We start from the raw sequence: 19,237 nt of genomic DNA, 5'->3' as shown, positions 1-19,237 counted from the left end.
GCTGGGGCGAGAGCCTCGAGCGCGCAGAGACTCGTTATTGGGTGCTTTGCGATGCAGCCTCTCTCTCGGCGGCATGCGCGCAGGCCAGCATCGCGACGCTGCAGTTGCAGCACATAACTAGTCAGTGAACCAGTTATCTATCCAGGGGGCCATCAGTCAGTCAGGGCAAACACATGAAACGGCCTGGCGGAGCAGGCCAGCTTCTTGCTCCCGCCCGTCTCTGCGGCCGTGCGAATCACCAGCCGCCACGGCGAGGAGGCTGGGCTTCCTGCGATCGCGCGGCCTTCGCACTCGACCAGCCTCCCGCCCAACCACCACGACGGCCACGGCACAAGGCGCGCGGCGGGGAATAAGAGTCGCCATGGCTGCTGTCACTCGCTACCGGTCGTCAGCCCGCTCTTGGATCGGGCCTTTGCCGCTGTGCTGCGCTCCCTTCACTGCCGCCCGCCGCCTTCACCATCGCGCCGCTGACCGTGGCCACCATGGTCGCTGGAGCATCTGCTGCTTTAAAGACCGTTGACAGTAAGAAAGGCACCTACCTGCCCCGAGAGGAAACCCTTTGACGAGCCTGCGCTGACTCTGCTCGCCATGGACAAAGGAAGCCGCCCGCAGCTTGTGCACACTCCGTCGCAGCAGTCTGTTGCTGCCTCCTCCGACTACTACTCTTTCTCCAACGCCAGCATCGGCTCAGACCGCAGCAGGCTCACCGTCGTGCGATACCAGACGCCTCCCTCCCGAACTGCGTCCCCTGGCCTGAACATGCGGCAGGAAGATGCATCGCGGCAAGCCCCGCAGCCAGCGCGCTCTGTTTCCCAGGCTGGTGCACGAACCGAGACTGGAACCCCGACGCCTGGCGTGGACGACACTCCTTATATTCGCTTTGCAATCGATCAACTGACTCGCGATGAAGAGCTGCATGGCCGAGGCCGCCGGGGGACTGTTGCCAGCACAGATGATTACCCTGTCGAACGAGTGATGCCCGATGAAGCACTAGGATATCATAACTCCACCTCAAGAGAGACGGATAATCAGATGGAGGACGAGAAGGAGGTGCCTCTGATGCGCCCGGAAGGTAGAGTAGGACCCTTGACTTTCCCTGGTCTATGCTCTGACAACTAGCCTGGCAGAAATCTTGATACCAGCAGACGTTCCTGCGGAAGGATACGAGTATAACCGGCTCAATGCAGTGCCACGCCCCTTACGCCTGTCACTACTCAGCCCTTTGATTATCTTATGCTTGTGTATGATTGCAGCATTGGTATTCTGTAACACCTGGCCTGTAAAGCATGATGGTCTGTGGGACTACAGCGGATTTGGGGACTCGCGATACTTCGTTTTCGAATTTTTACCGCAGCTATTGGCTATACTGATCGTTATCTGGATCTTCGTTGTCCAAGCTGCTGTTTATCGTGCCATACCACTCTCCATCCTCGCTCGCAAAACTTCCCGGAAACGAGTACTCCAGGGGCTACCTATGGTGCCACAGAACTTTCTGTTGCCAGATCTATCTCACTTTCGGCATGGTGAAGCCCTGATTGGAATATGCCTCGTTGTTTTCTGGCTCACGAATCTAATGATCGTACCCCTTCAGAGCTCTCTGTTTCAGCCTAAATGGTATGGCAGTGCTGATTCTGGCGCGTTCCAATGGAATACGGTCCGCCCTGTTGCGTGGCTGCTAGTCGCGCTGTATGTCATCCTTACGGCTGCTCTGATCACTATCATGGCTCGCTTCAACTTGGGGATCTCTGGGCTGCAATGGGACCCGGTCAGCCTCGCCGACATTATTCCCCTTATTCAAAAATCCAACGTGCTCCATGATTTTGATCAGTCGGAAATTTCCCGCGAAGTGGAACAGCATATCCCGTCGCGAACGGTGCGCTTGGGCTACTGGCGGACTTCGCTTAATCCCAATATTTTTTATGCTCTAGGCGAAGAAAACGCCCCCGTACACCGCCTCGCAGAATGGAGAGACAGCTACACCGAGAAAAACGGCGTTAGAGATACGATTACTGAGGAAGATGTTGAGCGACAACAATTGAACGCAAAAAATTCATTTGAAAGGAGCCTCCACTCCCCCTTTGTTCGATTTCGATGGATACCCTGGTTCTTGAAGGATACTGTTGTCGTGGTCTGGACTGCTGTTGCGGTTGCATTACTGATTACGTTCATTATCATCAGCTTCGTCAATCGCCCAATTTACAATGGATTTCTTCCTCTGCTGCCAACACTTTCGACATCATCAGGATTCTCGCCCTCCAATTTCCTCTACAGTTTCATTCCTGCCTTGATTGGATCTCTGTTCTTCCTCGCATGGCAACCTTTTGATGTGTATTTCCGAACCATTCAGCCATTCTGCTCACTATCCTCGCCTAATGGAGCCTCCGCCGACTCTAGTCTCCTCCTTGCTTACAACTCCTGCCTTCCCTTCGAGGCCACTTTTCTTGCGCTCTCCAATGGCCATTATAAGGTTGCATACGTCTCGTTTGTGTCTGTCATGTCCCTAGCTATCCCTGTTCTTGCTGGGGGTTCCTTTATGGCTCGCTGGTATCCCTCTCATGGCGAAATTCGGATGTCCACGCACTTACCCGCCTATTATGCCCTTATGGTGTTTCTGACGATCTATATGTTGTCATTTTTTGCTCTGTGGCCTCGACGTAAGAGGTATCTTCCACATCAACCATCCACATATGCCGATGTGATTAGTTTTCTCTACCAAAGCCCTCTTCTGGTGGATACGACATTTTGTGACTCGAAAACTAAAGCGGATCTCAATACAAGAGCGAGTAACCCTCCCCCCGGAGAAGGCAACCAAGCACTCTATGCGTTTGGTATTTACCATGGACTGGATGGAAAGGAACATCTTGGAATCGATATACTAAGAAGAGCTGAGCGAGGAGATATGTTGGTTTCCCCACCGCCTGGAGGAAGATCTTTCGTGTAGTAAACACATGTTCCTAGCATTTCCTGCTGCATTACCGGAGTTTTTTGTATTTGCATATAGCGGCGGGATTTAGATTTCTTTACATTTTGCTGGATGATTGATGACTGGTATGGAGTATGCTCACGATCATGAAATAGACAACTCTACTTTAATCGAATTGGGCGAAGAGGCTGATTACTCTATATGATGGTTTCAAGTTGAACTTATTGTATGTATGTGCTGTACGAAGCACTGCATACATATTTCAACATCTGTCCCGTGCTATGGCCCGAAACTAACTGTTCGTACTGTGTCTCCGTATGTCGTATGAAGTACGCAATAGATGCGTCTTTTTTTATACATAAAGAATAGAGCGTCGCTCGTTTTCAAAGTGTCTCCGGAGGCAGGACCGTAGATCAAGTAGAGATAAAAACAGACATGCATTTAAGTCAGAAAGATTAGAAGATAGGGTTAATAAAGGATTTTCTTGACCAGTTTATAAAGCCGAGTCCTTCGTTTCCTCTTTACTTTGGGTTCTCTACTGCTTCCTGAATTCTGGCAATCACTTGACAGGGACTGGGTTTGGGTGACGCTGTTGTTTGACGACAAATTAATATTATTGCTATCCGTATCGACAGCTGTCTCTGTAGGTTGATTGTGATGCGCGCGGATAGTGGCTGAATCTGATTCTCTCATCTTTTGTTTCCATTCGAACTGTACGCTATCACGAGGCGGTGCAAGCTCCAAATGAACGGACTGCGTTGTACTTTGAGGTTGGTTGTGAACTAATGGAAAATTTGGACTAAGAAAGTCCCTGAGTTCAATATGTTCTTCTGGAGTGATTGCCAGCGGCCAAGGGTGGAGTTGCTGTGAATCCACGCAGCTCTGTTCGCTTGCCCTATAGTTGTCTTGTAGTGGGAAGCGAAGGAGATCAGTATATGATTCATTCTGAGAGGCATTTTCATGAGGTACACCGAGATACATTCCAGGCGTCCGAGGGGAGGTCCGAGGCAGTAGAGAAGTCATACCCTTGGAGTCTCGATTCATAGAAAAAGGGGTATGCGGGAAATAATCTTGGGTGTATCTGGAGCCATTTGAGGATATCTTGGAGGGTTCTGCAGCAGAATGAGTTTTGTCCTTTCCTGTCATGGGCGTGGTACGGTTATTACTGGAAGATGGCGGTGTATCTTGGGGGTTCGCCGATTTTTGGCCAGAGGAATCGCAACTGCTCCGTAGTATCGATCGTGATTGATCAATACTTTGAAATACATTGCGGTTATCTATCTCTTGATTCTGAGGCCGCACAGTGGCAGCACTATTGTCGGAGTCGTAACATCTGTCACCCGGAAGCTTTCTGTACTTATCGATGATCGACGAGACAGACGAGGTAATATCGGAAGCAAATGAATGGCGGGCAGAAGTGGCTGCTATTGACAGTTGGTATGGCGTTACGACATCCAAATCAAGGCTTCGACGTTCTGGTTCTGGAGGTAGCAGTGATGAGTTATTTGCTGCCTCGGGAGGAAAACGTATATGAGGTGGCGGGTTTGAGTCAAACTGAGCAGCACTGTTAATGGGTCTGTAAGTAGTATCGCTACTACGAAGTAGAGGAGACGTCAAACTAGACTCGGGCTTCTCTACCTTTCCCACCTGTATTGGCGAATATGTCTCGGAATATCTCTCTGGCTTCGTGGCCGAGTTAGTCCTAGTCTCTTGTCGATGGTGACGTCGTGCCACGCAATATAAGCCAACAATGAGGCTAGATACCAAAACAATAGCGATCACAATAAGAACCACCAAAGCCACAGACGTCTTTTTGGACCCAGTAAGGTTTGGAAACGAGCGCTTCTGAGACCCACTCCTATGCGCTGAAGAGATGTAAGCTAGTTCAACCAAGGTTGGTGGAATGACGGCCATTGTAAAGGTAATTAAGGATATTGTGGCCTAGAACCAGGATATCGAGGATTGACAGAAAGTAGCTGGAGGCTAGAAGTTAACCGAGAGAAATTTTGAGAAGTCACTTAGAGCTGCAAGTGAATGTGTACCATATAGCGACCATGGTATTGTGTTGCATTCACAATTGCATGGGGCCTGCATGTTTTAACAAGAGTACAGTTGATTTGTTAGTTTTCTTTGATTCTTGTGACAAACTTGATAGGGTTATTCTTTCAACAAAATAAGTCCAGTGAGACGGCAAGCCCCCATTAATAGAAGCAGAGGGTGTACGTACATTAATGTTTAGCTATTTCACTGGCGGGTGGCGACATCCTAGTTGAGATCTAGCATCAATTTGGCTCAACGGAGCGAATACTGCGATAAAGTAGACTCTTGCACGTTCCGATACTGAAATTCAAGTTCAAACTCCAGTGTGGATGACAAAACATCAAAAAGCCATTCTGCTTCATCCTTGTCACCCATAAGTGGTGTATGTATGCCGACCCAACTTCAGCGATTAAGCAAAAACGAAGGGCTGAATGCTCCATGATCTCTGGTTTCTTCGGAGCATTCAGGCGGAACGTCGGTTAATCTGCAACAGGAATCTAACCTTCGGACAAGCTGCAGGAAAAAGCGCCATTCCTCATATGTATATTCCAAAGGGGGAGATCGGGCTATGTCTCCATGAACCTTCCGCATCTCACGGCATAGTAAGTATTGCCGGTGAGTACGGTTTTGAGGTGATCTGTCTTCGTCCTTCAGCTTGACAAATTCTTTTTCGTAGTAGTTTGCCGCCTCCTGATTTTTCTGAGTTTCATTTGGTGAAGGTTGGCTCAAAATATGGGAAAGGGGCTGTCGGAAGTTGCGCATCACGCTTCGACAAGATTGAAGAACTTGTTTCTTGATACCAATTTCCCCGGGTAGGATAGTAAGCTCGCCGATATAGATAGCAAGATCATGGAATGTTCGAGCAAGCGTGTCACCAAAAGCAGAAAAAAAGATCGTCGTTGTAGGAATAGCAAGTAAAGACCACAATACGAAAAAGGATTTTGACCACACGGCTCCAGGGGCAAAGTCGCCGTAACCGATAGTCAATAGAGAGGTATATGCAAAATATAGCGATTTATGTCCATTGGGCGTTTCTCTCGGCAAAAAAGAAAGCTAGGGCGCCAAAGAGCCATAGGCTCATCCAGACAAGGAGAGAAGTAACGAGTGAATACCATCGTAGATAGAGTGCTGCGGTCTGGTGTATTCTACGTATTAAGTAAAATTCTTGTTTTTTGCTCTCATGTTCAGGCTCTTTTTGAAACCCAGGCCTGTCAGGAAGCAGAGGCCATCGCCCTTTACTCCCCGATCTGAGCCTTCTAGAAACAGCGGAGCGCAACCTTTCAGTGGTTCGGGCCACGATTTTCTTTTTGCCTCTTTCGATCATAAAGGAGCAAATCGACCTTATTAGGAGCGCCAGGATAAGCATGCCACCGGCGGCATAGGGAAAAAGAAGGCCACGTCCGAGGTGGGTCCTTGGAGTGAGGTTGCCAATTCCATCTGTAAGAATAGTAAAATCTGCCCAGTAGACGGCGTCTAGGAAGTTCCAGCCTTCAATATGGGAGTACACGCGGGCGCCAAGAAGCAGATAGGCCATGTATAAAATGCTTTGAAGCATGAGGGAACGCTGACTGGTTGTCAGGTGAAACTCACGGCTATATTTATGGGCCCGGGCACCATAGACGGTTATCGACATGAGTGAAGAAATGAAAAAGTAAATTGCTGCAGCCATGATAGCATAATAATACGCTTGGGTTACCTGCCGATTTCGCATATCACTTCTACGAGGAAATATGGCTGTCAAGCACACCAATAAGATGGAAGCAATATACCAGTCACCAACAGTAACAGGCTGCGCAATAGGGAAAGGTAGTCGCTTTGCCATGTTTAGCAACAGCGAAAGGTTTGCCAGTAGAGCGAAAGCTAGGGAAACTGAGTTCAAGGCAATTGCCCTGTAGGCGAGCCCAACCGTTGTTAGAGAAAGGTTAGAGAAGTGGTGATTTGCCATGGGAGGAAAAATTAAAACATTAAGCATATACGGAGCAGGGAGCAGGGGTGCACAACCAGCCAGGGTCTTTGACAGTAACCAGATTGCCGTACGGAGTATACAGTCTCTGATCTCCAGTGTTGCGAAAGAGCGCAGATGCTAAAAGCATTGGCAACAGGACCAAACGTTCCCTGGGAAGAATCAGAAAAAGTTTCTCATTGGCTCCGTCCAGTGAAGTACGTACTGCGAGGAGTGGAAATGCTGTGCTTGCTAGCCACCATCTGGTTGGCAGCAAATAAGGGCGGGCCTTAGGGTCCAACCATTGACCTGGGCCCCAACCAAGAGGGGAGGGGCGGGATGCGCTGTCATAGCGTGTTTCTCTATCCATTATTATGGGTTTACGCCGCCGTCATCTAGTTATATGGGGGAGAGAGAAAAGTAAACTGAGATACAGAGTACAGAGCACTTTGACGGCGAAAAGGACGATCATGTGATTGGAGCAAAAATGCCAAGGAATTACTACCTCTTGCAACCCGTGACCTTGCCAAGCCTCCTAGCCTGCTAATAAGGTTCACCCACTCATACGGAGTAATGATGCTCGCTAGACCTTCTTCACTATGCCATTGATATGGGCCGCAGCAAAGAAACGGCTCCGGGACTGCAGAGTAGTCAACCCCGTATGCGGACCCCTCACACCGTCACTCTGAGCGCCGTTGCTCGGCCGTCTGCATTCTCTGCCGCTGAGAATGGAATTGTCGATATCGTGTGATCTAGCCAATTGGATCAGTCTTCCATGTTATCTTTCAAATCTACGACGTTAAGCCTGCTTCCAATATTCCTGTCATTGATACGGGCTTGTGCGGGGGTTTGTGGTCTTCACCCCTCCATCCCAAGGGATATAATTGATCACAATTTTCAGGGGATTGCTACCTCTTTGGGCGCTTGCAGACCCAGCCAGGGATTCGGCCGAAGACCGATGGACGGATTCATATTCTACAATGTGCTCCCTCCTTTCTCAAAGCATCACCGCTGGACTTCTATTGCGCACTTAAAAATCGAATCCAGACTGTTCGAGGATACCGCGGTGGGTGCTCGCGGACTTTCCCCCCTAACCCTCGATAATGTCCTCTAGCCGGCTCCTCGTGCCTTTTTCTCTTCACCATTTTCGGGAGCATTAATATTAACCTCAATACTCCGTACAACAAAAAAAACTATGGGTTTGGGGTTGGTTTGGCTTCATGGAGTCCAGATAGTTAGTTAACTAGAACTAGTTAACTAGTTAACTAACTAACTAGTTACTCCGCAAAAGTTCGTGCGAAATCTTAATTTTACGTGTCCCAACGACGATTTTCTACCAACTCAATATGAGTTCTCTCCATATCTACATTCACAAGTTGTAGAAATGCACCCTTCACAATATTCAAAATGCTAGTCTAAAGTTAGTCGTCCCACAACATACATCCTGGGAATCCTAGCTAATCAATGCTTCTATAGCCAGACAAGTCAAAACAACAAGAATGGACATCTATCATTATACTCCGTACAGCCATACGAAACGCTTCTATTCAAAGTCAATTGTTATACTCCTGCGTTTATGCCCTGAATCTCCAAAATGAGCGTCCCAGCGCTTTTTTCACAGTGGCAATGAAGTTGCCGTTTGCCCATCCCTGGCTGGCATCCCAGAGCATCACGCCGCCGAAACTCGAGAAGGTCTTTGAATACTGGATGACCGAGGCAAGTGTGGATGCCTCCACGTACCCGGAACCGGCAGCGCCCGTATTCGCCAGGGCGCCAACTAAGATTTTGACATTTTTGTTTTTCGACATGCTCTTTGCCCAGTTGTCCCATGCCTTGAGATTGAAGTTTTGTTGCTCGCCGCCCTGCTGAAATGAGTTTAGACCGCAGTAGTTGTTATAAAACTGGACGAAAACAGCATCGAATTCAACTTTCCCCTCAAGCATGCCCCTGTTGTTCAGATCTGGATACGGGCACTGGGGCGTCACTGTCAGGTAGAATGGTTTTGAGTTGTTGTAGGACATCAATTTGCGCAGTCGATTAGCGAAAAAATCCATGTTGGCGACGTTAGACTCAAAGTCAAGATCAAAGCCGTCCACAACCGCGTCTCCAAACGGTCGTCGCCTGGTGCTATCCATTTTCGGACCGAAGGTCTCCCAGATCATGTCTGCAGCAGCGACAGCCTCTGTCTCTGACCTGAACCCCCCCTCGCTATATGTTGCCCCACCGATTGAAAGTATAATTGTTTTTTGCTTGAATTGACACTTTTTTATATCTTCCCTATTTTGCAGAGTCAGTGTTGACCGCAATAATGCTGCTACCCATTGACCTTACCCAATTTGGGGGCAATTCAACAATCCTGTCCCGGGAAATTTCTCGCATATGTCCCCTTGGTTAGCAAAATTGACTTGGGGTTCACCGCCCGGCCCATTTATTGCTACCACAAACGCGATTTGAATCATCTGAGAAGGTATTTCGTAAGTTTTGAGAAATATATACACCCGTGCCGGCTGGTTCGATACATACATCTATGTTTGGATCTAACGAGACAATGGAAAACAGTTAACAGGTGATCAGGCAGACATTGAAGTTAACCTACCTTCGCAATAATATCCAAGTCGTTGCTGCGCAAGTTCCCCGGAGCCTCTCCCAAAGGAATTCTGACCTGTGATAGGAATTATTTAGACACTACTAAGACGATATCAAATCAGGACTTTATCTGCATACCCCAATACAGAGCAAGATTGCTTGAAGATCCACTATCAAACTTGGCATATGCTGAGCCCGCGAGGGCGGCTAAAGCAATTAAGCCCCTGAACGATGGCATCTTGGTGCTTTTTGTTGAATTTCACGTATATAAATGAAAGCGTCTAGGGCAGTCTATGATTACGCCGATAAAGGGTCGGGGGCTCCTTTTTATTGACTTAAAAGACCACTTAGGCATTTCCTCGCCCGATGCCGTTTTTTAATCCAAGCCTTAGTATGGCCATATGTATCAGAGGATATTCTGACCCGTGGCCCAAGCAACCATTGCAGCAGTGGTCATATTACATCCAAAAGGCCAATCAACCTTGGCCGGTACTTCCACGAAGGACCATAAAATCCGCCATTCGAGGCTCTCATGGCATCAAGGTAACGGCGGATGAGTGGAATGAACAAATGCAGATGTATACAAATATCAGTTGCCTAGCAGCGAGTTCTCATGACGCTATCATCCTGACGAAGTTTTATAGCGTGCGAATAATTAGGTGCAGGCGGTAGCTTGCCATGCCCGTTGATGTGGGGACAATGTAGACTGACGTAACCACTTGGCTATCGAGGAGGCAGCCCTTTTGAGGCATAGAGCGCGGTTGATGGATTCCCCTGAGACATGAAACTTCCACTGTGCCAGTTGGGCAAGCGGCTGAAGGAACTACTACATAGGGTCGACACCATCTATATTTCTGCTCGTTATATTCTGTCTGTACGGGGCCCAAGTGTATCGAGTATGTTTGGGAACGATTCGAATACGGCAAGTGTGGCGTAGTCTAGATCAAGGTACATCCGGGCGGATGGGGCCGTAGTTAGCTAACGAGTTAGGTGATCGGCAAGATTGCTAGGACGATTGCCGGAAAATGCTTCACCACCGGCAGAAAGACATGTCATCCGGCGAACGAATACGGTTGGGGACCCTGTCCTGCTGACCCATGGGCAAAGTAAGGTTGTTTCGCATGACTACGACATGGAGGTTTAAGCGAAATATGGATGGCCTATTTTGAATGGCCGAAACCACCATCAAACAAAACGTTTCAACAAGTATTTACATATGGCAGGAATGTATGCATTTATATGCAAGCAGCATCCATTAGCACACACCAGCCCGCCACCTTCTCCTTAGTGGAGCAAGTTCCAGCTGGCATCCACCAGGAACCTAGCGCCCTCGCCCTTAACAACCGACGTAGATCGCTGTGGAAAAGATTGGGTCTCAGCTATGAGTTGACAGGGATAGAGAAAGGTGTGGCTTACCGTTGGCAAAAAGAGCGTAACTATCAGCGTTGTTTAGTGCCTGCTGGGCAGAGAGGCGACGGCAGTTTTCATATCCGTAAGCATTGTCCTGGCAGAAGGGCTGGTAGACACCAGGATTGTGAGTGAACTCGTGGAGAGTGGTGGTAGCCTGATCTTGGGCGTGGCAACTCCGCGAGAGCGGTGGCAGGCGGTAATAGATAGGGCAGTTGACGACCAAGTTCTGAGATGGAAGAGTGTATGCGAGGACATTCTGCTGACAGCCGCCCATGCTATCCTTGCAGTAATATCTGGTAGAACCGCCAGTGGTCGAGCTAGATTCCCGCGCGACGGCTTGGAAGCGAGCGACAACGGCTTGTACGGTTCGGGAATCACTGTTGCGGAAATATTCAGCCAGCTTGGTAGGGTTGCTTTGGGCTGCCCGAGCTGCGGCCTGGGAGAGTGAAGCAGAACTCTTAAGGGCAGCCAAAAGGGAGTTTTTCTCTGCTCCAGAACAGCCGGAGTCAACCCGGGTTCTTGGGGAAAGGGCTGTAATGGCCTTAGCAACAGACGCGGCGAGGGTGCCGTCAATCTCAAGATCAAGTTGATTCGTCTTGAAAGCCATCGCACCGGCGAGAGTGGTTGCGTTAGCCTCGGCAAAAGGAATCAAGCCCTGAGATGAGATAGTAAACGTGCCACCAGCGGCCAAATCAGCAGTAGACGCGATGTCGAACTCTTTTTCAATGCTCTGCCCCGGGGTGAGTGGCACGAAGACACTCGGATGAAGATCGGTCATTTGAATGCGCCTGAGCATTCCATCAAACTGCACTGGTTGCCCTAGATTCAGTGTGGCATTAGAAATGCTCTGGCCAGATGAGGCAGCAAGCAACAGTACCATCTTTGAAGATCGAGACTTTTTGGATTGGGCCATCATCTAAAAAGTTGTTGTACTTGAGTAAATTGAGGGGGCGATTGGCAGTATTGGTGATGACAGCCTTGATGCGAGTATTGCTGATGGCAGTGAGCTTAATATCAAGATCTTGGGTAGCCTGGGGCAGGCGGGAGATGGCAAAGGAGAAGGCTGGCGTAGCCAAAGCCGCTAAAACCGTGACGACAGCAGGCAAAAACATGGCTTCTTGGGAACAGGCAGTTAGAGAACTAGTGAACAGCCGGGGTGGGTAGGGAGAGGAAGAGGCCGGAAAGACTCGGTGCAGCCAGAACGTGGGCCAAAAGAAAGCAGGAAGTGACGGCGAGAGGAAGGGCTATATAGCCTTCCCGGGAAATGCGAGGGGCCATGGGCAATTGCGCACGGCACCTGGTATCAAAGACACTCCATCGGGTGAAGAAGGTAAACTGGACACCCTGGATGATTTCGACCAATCCGTAGCCCGTAGTTAGTGTTACAGCAGGCGGGCAAGGGGCAACGGAACGACTCATTGTTGCTATAGGCATCCTGGGGAAGGGGAAAGATCAGCATAATGGCCTGAAGACAGGCATAGGTCGATGGATGTCTTGGATTCTGCACAAAGAGCAGAATTGGGCATGCTGGCAGCTGCCAGCCTGTAGTCATTATTTGTACGGCGGATTGAAGCAAAATGCTTGCAGGAGGCTGGCACCAAGGTGTGCCAGCAAACAGGATGGTGTTTTAGATGGCTACCAGAGAGGAACGAAATGAAGTGAAAATAAGCATTGTTTTGGCTTGGGAGATGACGGATACGCGGCAGGTAGTCGTCTGGGATGGGCGGTTTCGAAACAACCAGAAACCCTGGACCGAAATTGCTGCTTCAGAAGCCTGAGTGCGCACAGGTGGGCTGGAAGTCACAGCCGGCACGAGCGGGATCAACAAATGGAGAAGGGGAGGTTCTCTCCAGCTCCAGGTCTGTTGCATTGCAGAGCAGAGACTGGCCCAAGTGCAATAATGGCCATGGTTTGTTCCAGTGTCATCCCGGCGTGTGGCACTGAGTATAGACCGAGTGTGGTACTCGGCAAGGGTCAACTGGAGTTTCAGGTGACCTCCGTTCCAAAAGGCGTCGATGTCTGGATGGTGGCAACGTCATGATATACACGATGTATATGGCTTCAGACGTGGCCGGGTCAAGGGTGGCATGAGGCGAGTAAGGGCAACGCTGGCCGATCATACCATGCCCTCCTGATCGGCACGAGCCACACAGCCCAGGGTTTGTGGTCGGGAAGCCGGCCGGGCTGTTGGAGTTCTTCTCGCGTCGCATCTTGTAGTTATTTCCTGGCAGCTCGAGCGGCCGGGTCTGGCCGGGTATCAACGCGTTTTGGGTGTGTTTCTTGTTCCAGCGAGCGATGCGTTAGTTAACTAACTAATTAGTTAACTAATACGGAGGACAGAGGACAGAGTATTGCAATTTCTCGCGGATGGGACATCGGTGGCGGGGCATTTTGGCTAACACTGAGGCTGCGCATCGTCCGCAAATGCTTTTTTGACGGCGAAGGCAGCGGGCCAGGCGAGAGAGCGGGCACCAATGGGTGGTCTGTTTCAGGGCCGGGGCAGGCGGGTGAGTATATCGAGCTGCAATACCTGTTGACCAGCAATTAAGTTGCATAGCTATGTAGCTCTCAGGCTGCGTACGCAACACGGCTGGCGCGGGGGGCCACGCGGGGCCGCGGTGGCATGACGGCGGTGCGCGGCCGTGGGGGCATGGCGGGGCGGGCGAGGGGGGCAGCCTAGGCAGCAGCACATCGTCCATCTCGCTTGAAAGACGTCGACCGCTTTAATACTTTAACTACATAGCTACAGTCACCTCGCTCGCGACCTACATGCTCGCTCTGCGTCTGCTCGCCTGCTCTCTGCTCGCCCTGCTCCTCGCCATGGCCGCCACCGCCGCCGCCACGCCGCCCTTCCGCCTGCGCGTCGCCCTCGCCGCCCCGCGCCCGGCCATCCCCGCCGGCCAGTCGTGCGAGCTCGAGGCCACCGTCCACAACGACGACGACGCCGTGCTCACCGTGCTCGCCTGGAACAACCCGCTGGATCCGTCCGCCGGCTTGCTGGGCGTCTTCGAGGTGCGCGATCGCGACTCCGGCCAGGACATCCCCACTGCCATCATCCAGATGTCACGCATGCTGCCTCCATTGCCCGACCATCTGGTGGAAATCCGGCCCGGCGAGTCGACTGTCGCCCGCGTCGTGCTGGACGCCATCACCCTGCCGCCAAACCGCACATACTCCGTCGTCGCGAAGGGCCGGTGGCAGAGCGTCTGGCGGCTGCCCAAGGACGAGGTCGTCGCGAAGCATCTTAGCGACCAGGAGACCATCTTGGTCGGGGACTTCCTGTCCAACCCCATCGAAGTCTCGCAGGTGAGTCGCCCGCCCCAGCACCGCCCCGAGAGAGAGATTGTCTAACGCGTTGCAGGCCTGAGCACCGCGCTGTTTGCCACAAGGCTGCGAGCCCTGTTCTGCGGCTGGCACAGCTGTCCCAAACCCTGCAAACACTCCCTTCTTCTCTGCTATACTTTTTGTCATAAGCCTAGAGTTGCTGCTGTTGCAAATTCTCTCATGCTGCTTGCTCTATAACTAGGGCTCTATACACTCCAATTCTGTACATACTATTGCTCTGAAGTTCGAATCCACGCACGCACGCGAGCCAGGCCCCTTGATATCCAGCGGCGTGGGAGACTAAGCCACCCAAGATGTAAATAAAAACATACCCCTGTTTCCTGCTCTCTCTCCCCACAGATTCACTTCATGTAGATATAGAAATACACACAGGGCAGGGCCCTGGCAAGTGACACTGCTCCTTTCATAGCTTCTCAAAGGTCGGCGTCCGTTTCTCCATGCCAGACATCAGTGCTGCAGCCGGGTCGGCCGATTGAAGCGCCGCGCTGTTCCAGACGCCTGTATATCGAAGCCCTGGGTCGGCTGTTAGTTATGGCTAGATCTACATGTACAGGCGAGTAGAGCCTACCGTCTTGGATGCTGTGGTCTCGAGACCAGTTCAACAGCTCCTTCGTGCCCTGCACCGCGATTGGACTCTTGCTCGCAATCAATGCGCCCAGTTTTACCGCCGCGTCGACGGCATCGGCCTTGCTCTTGTGTGTCGAGCTCACGAATCCAACTCGCATCGCTTCGTCCGCACCGAAGACGCGCGCCGATAGACACACATCCTTGACCCAGCTGTAGTGCCCAACAACCTTGGGCAGGCGGGTTAGCGTCCCGATGTCCGCAGCAATGCCGATGTCCACTTCCTTGACGCAAAATTGGGTATCGTCCGAACAGATTCGCACGTCCGCGGTACAGGATATATCAATGGCCAGGCCATACGTGATTCCATGCATCACACAGATGACAGGCTTCTCGCATTTTTCTATTGCCGAGACACACTCCTGAAAATCGGCCACATTCCGGCGCAAATGAACAGCCACTCTACCGGAGTCCGACGTCTCGACGGCCCCATTGCCGCCGAGGACACCGCTGGCTGCCGCTTTCACGTCCAGCCCAGAGGTAAAAGCGCGTGTGCCGGCACCTGAAAGGACAATCGACCGGACATTGGGGTCTACAGAGAGCTGGTTGAAGACCTGCCGAAGCTCAACCCACATGCTATTGGGAGATTCGAATGTTAGCACTGGGCGGTAGGCGATGTGTTGGGGTACAGTATGGGATCCCTATCGACATACTCCTGGAAGAATGCATTCAGCTTGTCGGCTCGATTGATCTCTACATGGGCAACATATTCGCTTGGAAAGGTAACCCTGTAGTGCTTTGGGTTATATGAACCAGCCATCTCTCCTGTCGCCTGTAGATTTGTAGGGAGATCGAGCCGGAGTTAAGGGGTAATGGGAAGAAATATTTCGAGGTATGTCTTTAATCAGATCAGTTGCTTCTGATGTGAACCGCATTGCAGCGGCAGAGTGAAGCTGGATCTTTAATAATAATAATAATTGTCTTGCGGAGAGGTGGCGCATGCGAAGTCGCTGGACCTCGGCTCAACGTTCGGCCTGGCTGGTTGCCCACGACGAAAAAGTATCTACAGGGTGGATGTCTGCAAAAGGACAAGTTCAATAGAAAAATTCTAGAGATGATGCATTTACGAAATGCTATCCTATCATGCCAGTCTATATCGTAGAAGTGGCCTAACTGGGTAAAAAGATTTCCGGTTGCTGGGTGCTGGCCCTGATCGATTTTAACGTATGGCATAATACAGAACCCCCAAAGTTCTTAGGCCGATGACACTCGGATATATCAGAAATACTAACTAACCGGATCCGGGCGACATTAAGAAGCGCTCCGGCTTCCAACTATGAGGGACTATAGCAATTGGGTGGAATAGTTGGTAGGGAGATGTATCTTAGACAGCCACTTATGTCCCGTCATAGTGGCAGCAGCTTGGAGAAAGAATATTAGGTGTCGATTACCATATGATCAAATGATGATGAAATGCGAAGGCGGCATTTATACTAGCATCTCACTCTGATTCGGATTCTTCCGGCTGCATGACCTTTTCATCCAGCTCCTGTTGCAAGTATATATGTATCAGAACTTTATCCGTTGATCTGGCCAGTTTAACAGGCAGGCGAGGGATATATACCTGGCTCAGGCGGGCCTTAAGATTTTGCAGCTGGCTCTCTTTCACAACGAGATGTCGATCGTCGTCCAAGTCCTCGACTATGTAGTCATGCCGCTCCTCGTCGTACTTGAGGATGATAGCTTTGACTGACGGATCGCATTCGATCAAGACGCCTGCAGAACTCCGAGTGTTAGCTTCAAGTGAGAAATCTTAGGGGGAGAGAGCGAAATGTAGGACCTTTCACCGCACGAGGCATACTGATGTGGAGTGCTTGGATGTACTGGGCTTCCTGCCTCGCTTGCTCATGAGTCTTTTATTTTCTTGGCTCGTGTTCTCGTATTATGTAAGCGAGTTGGCTCCGCTTAGCTGATTGATCGCGTGAATGGACCAGGGCAGCAATTTCGCCAAGCCTAGCTTGAATGCCAAGGAAGGCTTGTCAATGCTTGGCGTTTAGTCTCCACCTTACTGCTTTGGAGGTAAGGATGTTGGCTCGCCTGCCCTAGGGGTCGCCTTATCTGTAAGATTGCGTATGGGGTCGCAGTCCCAACAGTATGTTCACCCTAATGCTCCCCGACCCTGAGTGCATTCGGATGAAAACTGGCGCAGCCATGTAGTGCGGCCTGGGCCTCTACGTCCCTGGAAAGGCAATACATGAAGACTCAAACGGCACTGCTTTTTCTTGTGTAGATAATTCCCAACTTGGTTAAGAGGAAGATCTGCGTTCACGGATGTGTGGTAAACAGTACAAAATAAGCTAGGTGAATACCAAGTTCTGCATATATACACGTAATTGTATGGAAGAAAGAGGAAATTCTACCGCATGAGAAAATAGTTTGACTTTTTAAAAGTTGTAAATTTTGCTAGCAGGGTGCTATAAGAATTGAGACGTGAAATTTTGGGATATATCCAAATGATCTGTAATAACCATCCTGAAAGACCATGCACCGCCAACCGAGGCTTAGAAGACATAACAAGCCATTAAAAATCAATAATACGGGTAGAATATAAACATGTTTAGAAGTGAGGAGTATTCAAAGCCATGAGCATCAATAAGCCGGAAACTAATCCGGCGGATGGGAGTGTTAACAGCCAGCCGCTGAAAATCCAGACAAGCTGGCGCCAGTTGACAGCTCCGAGGTCATAGTTCATGAGGGCAGTTCCGACAGTGGCACCGGTCAGACACTGGGTGGTACTGACGGGAAGGCCGAGACGAGAGGCCAAGAGGACAGTGACGGCGGCACCCAATTCCATGGAGAAACCGCGAGTGGGCGACATCTGAGTGATGCGGTTGCCGAGGGCACGGATGATATGAAAGCCGAAAAACCAGAAACCAGCGCCGAGAAGGAAACCGGCGATGATCAAGATCCAGATAGGAGTAGGGGTTTCGGTCTGCACAATACCGGCACGATAGGTCTCGTAAGCAGCGACCCAGGGGCCGACAGCGTTGGCGACATCATTGGAGCCGTGAGCGATGGACATGACCATGGCGCTGGCAACTTGGGCATATGTCCACAGATGTTCCACGCGGTTGTCGTAGCGGGCGGCACGTGCATGGGTGGCAGCTAGACGGTCTGATTCATGGCTGACGCAATCGCGGGTAACACCCTGAAGGAAGAACCATTTGACAAACGAGAAGAGGCGAAGAGGATGATAGATGGGGAGGTGTCGGTAGGGAGCCAAAAAGCGCTCATCTGGCTCGAGATGCTGCTTGCAGGCAAGGGCGCTTTCAGCAGGCGGCGCAGGCGTCGGGCCTTTCTCGATGGAGGCTGGATCGCCGCCGGAGCTGTTGTCCTTCTTTAGGTCTTCGGCGACGGCATTCTGGCCGGCGTGGGAGTTCTGATAGTAATCGATTACATATTCACCGTCAGCAGGGGCTGGCCAGTAGATCCAAGGATCCTCTTTCCAAAGCAAGGGGCCGAGGGGAATGTGGCGGGCACGGAGGCGGGCGTCCTGCTTGATCAAGCGGCGATGGAAGTACGGCAAGAAGAAGGTGTAGGCAATGGCCAGGCAGCCAAAGAACACGCCCAGGATGATGCCGCACATCTTGCCCACGCCGAATTCCTCGAGGGACTGGGTGCCGGGAATCTCGACGATGATGAAGAGGGCGAGAATGGCGGCGGTGAGAGCGAGGTAGAAGGGAATCATGCGGAGGGCCCATTTCATGGAGTCGGCGCGGTTGTGCACGGAGTACTTGACAGTAGCAAAGATGATGGCGGAGAAGACGGCGGAGATGGCGGGGGCAATGGCCCAGGAGGCGGCGACCTGGGAGACGGAGCCCTTGGTCCAGGCCCATTTGATGTTGGACTGGGCGGCGAAGCCGACGCCGATGAGAGCGCCGACGACGGTCTGGGTGGTGGAGACGGGGAAGCCTAGGGATGTCGCGAGGACGAGCCAGAAGGCGCTGCCGACCTCGGCGCAGCCCATGGCCAGGACGAGGGTGGCCGGGGTGGCGCGGAAGCGGTTGATGTCGATGATGCCGTTCTTGATGGTCTTGGTGACGCGCGAGCCGAGGGCGACGGCGCCGATGAACTCGGTGAACATGGACAGCACGCCGACCTGGGGCATGGTCAGGGTGCGGGCGGCGACGGAGGTGGCATAGGAGTTGGCGACATCGTTGGCGCCGTTGCCGAAGGACGAGGCGCAGAAGGCGATGGAGATGATGGCGATGATCCACGAGTACTTGTCGAGGACGGCCATGGTTGGGCCGGAGGTGAGGTGAGGGAGAGGCGTAGAGCCAGGAGGTGAGGGAGGAGGTGAGGGAGAGAGAGAGAGAGAGAGAGAGAGAGAGAGATGGCGGACGAGAGGGGGGCAGGCCGGGGCGGGC

At 51.4% G+C, this 19,237-nt stretch overlaps 8 protein-coding genes across 8 annotated transcripts; 2 read left to right on the top strand and 6 right to left on the bottom strand.

Moving 5' to 3' along the window:
• Positions 1 to 588: 588 nt before the first annotated feature.
• On the top strand, positions 589 to 2,941 carry LOZ57_006810 (uncharacterized protein; the record flags this gene model as incomplete). Its single annotated transcript, XM_049255825.1, has 2 exons — positions 589 to 1,072; positions 1,128 to 2,941. The coding sequence occupies 2 exons, from the start codon at positions 589 to 591 to the stop codon at positions 2,939 to 2,941; spliced, it is 2,298 nt and encodes a 765-aa protein (XP_049105194.1).
• Positions 2,942 to 3,391: 450 nt separating this feature from the next.
• LOZ57_006809 (uncharacterized protein) lies at positions 3,392 to 4,837 on the bottom strand (the record flags this gene model as incomplete). Its single annotated transcript, XM_049255824.1, has 1 exon — positions 3,392 to 4,837. One exon carries the CDS (start codon positions 4,835 to 4,837, stop codon positions 3,392 to 3,394), a length of 1,446 nt encoding a protein of 481 aa, XP_049105193.1.
• A 3,642-nt stretch (positions 4,838 to 8,479) lies between these two features.
• CHT2_2 (Chitinase 2) lies at positions 8,480 to 9,729 on the bottom strand (the record flags this gene model as incomplete). Its single annotated transcript, XM_049255823.1, has 5 exons — positions 8,480 to 9,182; positions 9,237 to 9,364; positions 9,429 to 9,442; positions 9,502 to 9,567; positions 9,630 to 9,729. The coding sequence occupies 5 exons, from the start codon at positions 9,727 to 9,729 to the stop codon at positions 8,480 to 8,482; spliced, it is 1,011 nt and encodes a 336-aa protein (XP_049105192.1).
• A 1,137-nt stretch (positions 9,730 to 10,866) lies between these two features.
• On the bottom strand, positions 10,867 to 12,013 carry MEP2 (ammonium transporter; the record flags this gene model as incomplete). The annotated part of the gene is made up of 2 exons (XM_049255822.1): positions 10,867 to 11,720; positions 11,779 to 12,013. 2 exons carry the CDS (start codon positions 12,011 to 12,013, stop codon positions 10,867 to 10,869), a joined length of 1,089 nt encoding a protein of 362 aa, XP_049105191.1.
• A 1,708-nt stretch (positions 12,014 to 13,721) lies between these two features.
• On the top strand, positions 13,722 to 14,252 carry LOZ57_006806 (uncharacterized protein; the record flags this gene model as incomplete). The annotated part of the gene is made up of 1 exon (XM_049255821.1): positions 13,722 to 14,252. The coding sequence occupies one exon, from the start codon at positions 13,722 to 13,724 to the stop codon at positions 14,250 to 14,252; it is 531 nt and encodes a 176-aa protein (XP_049105190.1).
• Positions 14,253 to 14,649: 397 nt separating this feature from the next.
• On the bottom strand, positions 14,650 to 15,630 carry LOZ57_006805 (uncharacterized protein; the record flags this gene model as incomplete). The annotated part of the gene is made up of 3 exons (XM_049255820.1): positions 14,650 to 14,759; positions 14,815 to 15,446; positions 15,524 to 15,630. The coding sequence occupies 3 exons, from the start codon at positions 15,628 to 15,630 to the stop codon at positions 14,650 to 14,652; spliced, it is 849 nt and encodes a 282-aa protein (XP_049105189.1).
• Positions 15,631 to 16,311: 681 nt separating this feature from the next.
• Positions 16,312 to 16,669, bottom strand: TFB5 (TFIIH complex subunit tfb5; the record flags this gene model as incomplete). The annotated part of the gene is made up of 2 exons (XM_049255819.1): positions 16,312 to 16,586; positions 16,663 to 16,669. 2 exons carry the CDS (start codon positions 16,667 to 16,669, stop codon positions 16,312 to 16,314), a joined length of 282 nt encoding a protein of 93 aa, XP_049105188.1.
• Positions 16,670 to 17,427: 758 nt separating this feature from the next.
• LOZ57_006803 (uncharacterized protein) lies at positions 17,428 to 19,110 on the bottom strand (the record flags this gene model as incomplete). Its single annotated transcript, XM_049255818.1, has 1 exon — positions 17,428 to 19,110. One exon carries the CDS (start codon positions 19,108 to 19,110, stop codon positions 17,428 to 17,430), a length of 1,683 nt encoding a protein of 560 aa, XP_049105187.1.
• Between the last annotated feature and the right edge of the window lie 127 nt (positions 19,111 to 19,237).

Source organism: Ophidiomyces ophidiicola (genome assembly GCF_022830035.1).
Source record: "Ophidiomyces ophidiicola strain CBS 122913 chromosome Unknown scaffold_58, whole genome shotgun sequence".
Lineage (NCBI taxonomy): Eukaryota > Fungi > Ascomycota > Eurotiomycetes > Onygenales > Onygenaceae > Ophidiomyces > Ophidiomyces ophidiicola.
The sequence above is the reverse complement of the archived record's forward strand: the minus strand, read 5'-3'. Positions and strand labels throughout refer to the sequence as shown.